The sequence below is a fragment of the Trichomycterus rosablanca genome, chromosome 25 (assembly GCF_030014385.1).
Source record: "Trichomycterus rosablanca isolate fTriRos1 chromosome 25, fTriRos1.hap1, whole genome shotgun sequence".
NCBI lineage: Eukaryota > Metazoa > Chordata > Actinopteri > Siluriformes > Trichomycteridae > Trichomycterus > Trichomycterus rosablanca.
Genome location: NC_086012.1, coordinates 16071489 through 16076954, shown reverse-complemented (window position 1 = coordinate 16076954; position 5466 = coordinate 16071489). Strand labels below are relative to the sequence as shown.

At 38.7% G+C, this 5466-nt stretch overlaps 1 protein-coding gene across 1 annotated transcript; it reads right to left on the bottom strand.

Annotated features, from left to right (window-relative positions):
- Window positions 1-1875: 1875 nt before the first annotated feature.
- LOC134302241 (chemokine XC receptor 1-like) lies at window positions 1876-3055 on the bottom strand. Its single transcript, XM_062987275.1, has one exon. It carries the CDS (start codon window positions 3053-3055, stop codon window positions 2021-2023), a length of 1035 nt encoding a protein of 344 aa, XP_062843345.1. The 3' UTR covers window positions 1876-2020.
- Window positions 3056-5466: the final 2411 nt, after the last annotated feature.

Genomic DNA, 5466 nt, shown 5'->3' with positions numbered 1-5466 from the left:
AGTACACCCCTAAGAGACTACACCCCTAAATGTCCAAATTGAGCACTGCTTGTCATTTTCCCTCCAAAATGTCATGTGATTTGTTAGTGTTACTAGGTCTCAGGTGTGCATAGGGAGCAGGTGTGTTCAATTTAGTAGTACAGCTCTCACACTCTCTCATACTGGTCACTGAAAGTTCCAACATGGCACCTCATGGCAAAGAACTCTCTAAGGATCTTAAAAGACGAATTGTTGCGCTACATGAAGATGGCCAAGGCTACAAGAAGATTGCCAACACCCTAAAACTGAACTGCAGCACAGTGGCCAAGATCATCCAGCGTTTTAAAAGAGCAGGGTCCACTCAGAACAGACCTCGCATTGGTCGTCCAAAGAAGCTGAGTGCACGTGCTCAGCGTCACATCCAACTGCTGTCTTTGAAAGATAGGCGCAGGAGTGCTGTCAGCATTGCTGCAGAGATTGAAAAGGTAGGGGGTCAGCCTGTCAGTGCTCAGACCATACGCCGCACACTACATCAAATTGGTCTGCATGGCTGTCACCCCAGAAGGAAGCCTCTTCTGAAGTCTCTACACAAGAAAGCCCGCAAACAGTTGCTGAAGACATGTCAACAAAGGACATGGATTACTGGAACCATGTCCTATGGTCTGATGAGACCAAGATTAATTTGTTTGGTTCAGATGGTCTCAAGCATGTGTGGCGGCAATCAGGTGAGGAGTACAAAGATAAGTGTGTCATGCCTACAGTCAAGCATGGTGGTGGGAATGCCATGGTCTGGGGCTGCATGAGTGCAGCAGGTGTTGGGGAGTTACATTTCATTGAGGGACACATGAACTCCAATATGCACTGTGAAATACTGAAGCAGAGCATGATCCCCTCCCTCTGGAAACTGGGTCGCAGGGCAGTGTTCCAGCATGATAATGACCCCAAACACACCTCTAACACGACCACTGCTTTATTGAAGAGGCTGAGGGTAAAGGTGATGGACTGGCCAAGCATGTCTCCAGACCTAAACCCAATAGAACATCTTTGGGGCATCCTCAAGCGGAAGGTGGAGGAGCGCAAAGTCTAGAATATCCGCCAGCTCCGTGATGTCGTCATGGAGGAGTGGAAAAGCATTCCAGTGGCAACCTGTGAAGCTCTGGTAAACTCCATGCCCAGGAGAGTTAAGGCAGTTCTGGGAAATAATGGTGGCCACACAAAATATTGACACTTCAGGAACTTTCACTAAGGGGTGTACTCACTTTTGTTGCCGGTGGTTTAGACATTAATGGCTGTATATTGAGTTATTTTGAGGGAAGAATAAATTTACACTGTTATATAAGCTGCACACAGACTACTTTTCATTGTGTCAAAGTGTCATTTTGTCAGTGTTGTCCCATGAAAAGATATACTTAAATATCTGCAGAAATGTGAGGGGTGTACTCACTTTTGTGATACACTGTATTTAAGATTGTTACCCTTTTCAGTAAGTGGCCCACTCACACACACACACACACACACACACACACACACACACACACAAACACATGATAATTATAAGGCAGGTTATTTAAATGTATTTATTATAAACCATTTTGTAGTTCTTTATTAAGCCACTTTTATATATTACATAAAACTGAACCAACCACATATGTACAAATTCAAATTCATGTAAATCATAACAATATAAGAAAAAGGGGAACTCTAGATTTTTAAAGAAAACATTAAACATTAAAGAAAAACAGCATAAAAACATGTAAAATATACAAAGTCATACAGCTGAACATAATTTAAAAGCTACACTAAAATGATCTGTTTTTAGATTTAATTTTAATATTGTTACTGATCTGTCTGATCACGGATCACTGGATATGAGAACAATAGTTAAAAGCACTTTAGGTATAGAAGAATATAATATAAATAGGTAGAAAAGGACTAATATCACAGTAATAACTATAAAACATTTTCTTATTTACAAACAGTTTAGATGTGATGCAAGTAAGGTGTATGAACTAAATCAAGCATTTAAAAAGCAGACTGGTAGTTAGTACATGGAGATTTCCTCCCCGTTTGAATAAATAAAACGACTGTGGCGATGCTGAGATTGTTCCTCATGCCCACAGAGATTCTTTAGCATCTTTTTCAGGTGACTTCTGAACTTAATGCCCACAAAGACATAAAATACTGGGTTTAAACAGCAGTGAGAGAATGCTATCAGGCGAGAGATGTTATGGATGTAGCCTACAGTCTTACTGACCTCACAGATATTAAATGGTGAGACTTGCCAAGTTATTAAAGAGTCGAGAAAGATGGTTACATTGTATGGCATCCAACCGATGAAGAAAACGATCACGATACAGAGGATCAGCTTGACTGTCTTGGGTCTGGTGTGGGACATGGGTCTGAGCAGGCGCCCAAGGATGCAAGTGTAGCAAAATGCAATAGTGATGAAGGCCACCAAGAAGAAAATATTTTGCTGGAAAATTCCAAACAACTTCCAGAAGTGATTTTCTCCCTGATAATCACAAAATGCTTCATTGTCACTGGAGAACACAAGTTTTTTAAAAATAAAATTAGGGGTTGCAGCACAGATACTGAAGAACCAGATGACTACAGACATCACAATGCAATAGTCTGGCTTTTTGTTCAAGGCGACAGACAGAGGATACATTACAGCCATGTAGCGATGCACCGTCATCACTGTTAAGAAGATGAGGCTGCTGTAGTAGCCCAGGTAGAACACGAAGCTGACCAATTTGCAACCTATGTTACCAAACGTCCAGCCCCAGACGTGGTAGGATGCCCAAAAAGGTAAGCCAGCAGTAAACAGCAGGTCAGAGATGGCCACATTTACAAGAAACGCATTGGTCAGGGAACTCAGATTCTCATATCTGTTCAGGATCCATAGCACCAACACATTACCCACACAACTTAAAATGATGACTATTGTGAAAAAGATTGGAGTGACCACAGATTCAAATCGCCTCACTTCAGTATCGTTGCAGGCATCATCTGAATAATCAAATGTGTAATTTGGATATTCGTCTGTGTAGTTTCCATAGCTCAAGTCATTAGACATTGTCAAGCTAAAAGAAAAAAGTAGTATTAATGTCATAATGTTATATGTATTGTTATACTACACACACACACACACACACACACACACACACACACACACACATGTATATGTAGCCATATTACAACGTGACAATGCAAACCCAAAAAGAATAATCTGTCTATAAACCCAAAATAAAGTTAATTTAATTAATTTAAACAGTTTAATTAAAGGGACTCCCCTCACTTTCTAAATGTTTATAAATTACCTTATATTACTGCCACAATGTGATTAATTTGTTATGTTTGAAAACTTTTTTATTTACAACTTTGTATTTTAAATACATATTCCTTTATGCCAGTGAATACATTCTTTTTCATGTCTCATATTAATAACGTACAACGTCAAATTATCTGTGTAAATCTGAAGTGGCTTTCTGCACTATAAGTAAATATAAATTAACAAAATGACAAAAGCAAAAGTGGGTGAACAGTTTTCCCATCACTTTGTATAGTCTACACAGTATAAAACTATGTTGTAACTTATTCATCTAATGTTCATACCTTAATTCAGAGCTCTGATGTCTGCTGTCTCAAAAGCGCTTGATCTGCAGGGATATGAAATCAATTAGGACTCCTTATACCACTTGTATTTCTGTATGAAAGGCATAGTTCCTATTATTTAATAAAAAACCATCCGTTTTCTCAAAGGTAAGCCTGGAAACGTTTCGGTTCTTTGTTTTCTAAAAACACACGCACACAAAAAATAGTTTTTAAGTGCTTAATCATTTTGTACAATATATTTCTAGGAACAGTAGATGTGCAGAGTGCCTGAAAAAACCATTGAGTCCAAAATCACATTTACGTGTTCTTAAAAACGTCAAAACAGTGCTTTTTTGCACTGTTGCTCAGAAATGTGCAGTATTATACTGTATGTAGTCAGCCATTTAGTACCTTAAAATGAGGGGTCATGGTTCCAAAATCATACTCTTCTGCCTTGCCATTTATGATGTGTTAGTTCACCTGTGCTTCGTGGAGCATTAATTTGCTCCAGGTGAAAGTGTTTCTATTTATCATCTTTTGCCTACGTGCTATCTCTTGGAACTCAATCTGACACTCTTTATCTGGGAACTCAGATGGTGTCACAGCCCTTTCCGGAGAGGGCACCAAGTTTGGATCCACGCTGAGCACAGGTTGCATCAGTTGGTGGGATGCTGCTTGTTAATTGACGTCTCCAGCTTGTACCTAGGGTTCCTCTTTTTTCGAGAACATGGTTTTTGCTCATAATTTGAGTAGCTCTTTTTTCTATAAATTAAAAATTGGAACGTCTTTTTTTGTCAGAAACATTTTGAAACAAATGTAGTCTTTAGTTGGCACCTTCCTTTAGTTTAAACTCTCTGCTAATATTATGTTGAAGGTGTTTTGTGATTGTACTGCTTTTGTGTATTAGTAAAGCTTTTTTTTCTTTTTTTAAATATAGTTATTATTTTCATATTTAAATATAATACTGTATACTGTAATGCTGTATACAAACGCAATGCTCCCATATATACTGTACAATACTTTTGGTGCAATTAAATAATCTGTCTCAGCTTTTGTGACAGCTCACATCACATCACAGCTGAAGCAAAGTAAAGGTGGTTATTGAGTTCCTAACAATTTAATCATGTTTTAGTACATGTTCAATAAAATAGTTGCATGGTTATTGAGGCATTTGTCAAATATTTAATATTTAAACCCTATTTATTGTATTCTATAGTTGCTATTCATTTATTTCTGTGTAGCCCACAAGCTTCTTAAAAGACATTTACATTTTCTGTATTTAGCAGACGCCTTTATCCAAAGCGACTTACATTACAGACACAGTTTACAGTCTGAGCAATTGAGGGTTAAGGGCCTTGCTCAAGGGCCCAAGAGCAGCAACCTGGCAGTGGTGGGGCTTGGACCAGCGACCTTCTGATTACTAGTCCAGTACCTTAACCACTAGGCTATGGCTATGTTTTTTCACTTTTCTATTCCACGTGATATACATCCCCTAATTCACAACATATAAACTCTAACCTATTGTAAGAAACTGTAAAAGCTCGGAAATGTACTGGATATCCTCTATTGTCCCTTCTGTCGTAAAACAAACTAATAAAAGTAGTGCACTATGTAGTGCACATGCTGTGATTTTGGACGTGGCGATGTGCGCGTTCTCAATCATGTTGTTTACTTTTCAACACTGTCCGGTGCAACCAATCCTTGCAACCATCAGCGTGTCATGTTTCTCAATTCTGATTGGTTGGACTATGTGTCAATGAAGTGTAATCTCCGCCCCCTGGAACTCCAGCAGGTTAGTGTGTAAATAAATCGATAGGAAGGATCGTCTTTCCTCTTTTAAGTACAGTATCTCGTTACAGTATAAGTTTTATACTCGTGTAACTTTTACTTATT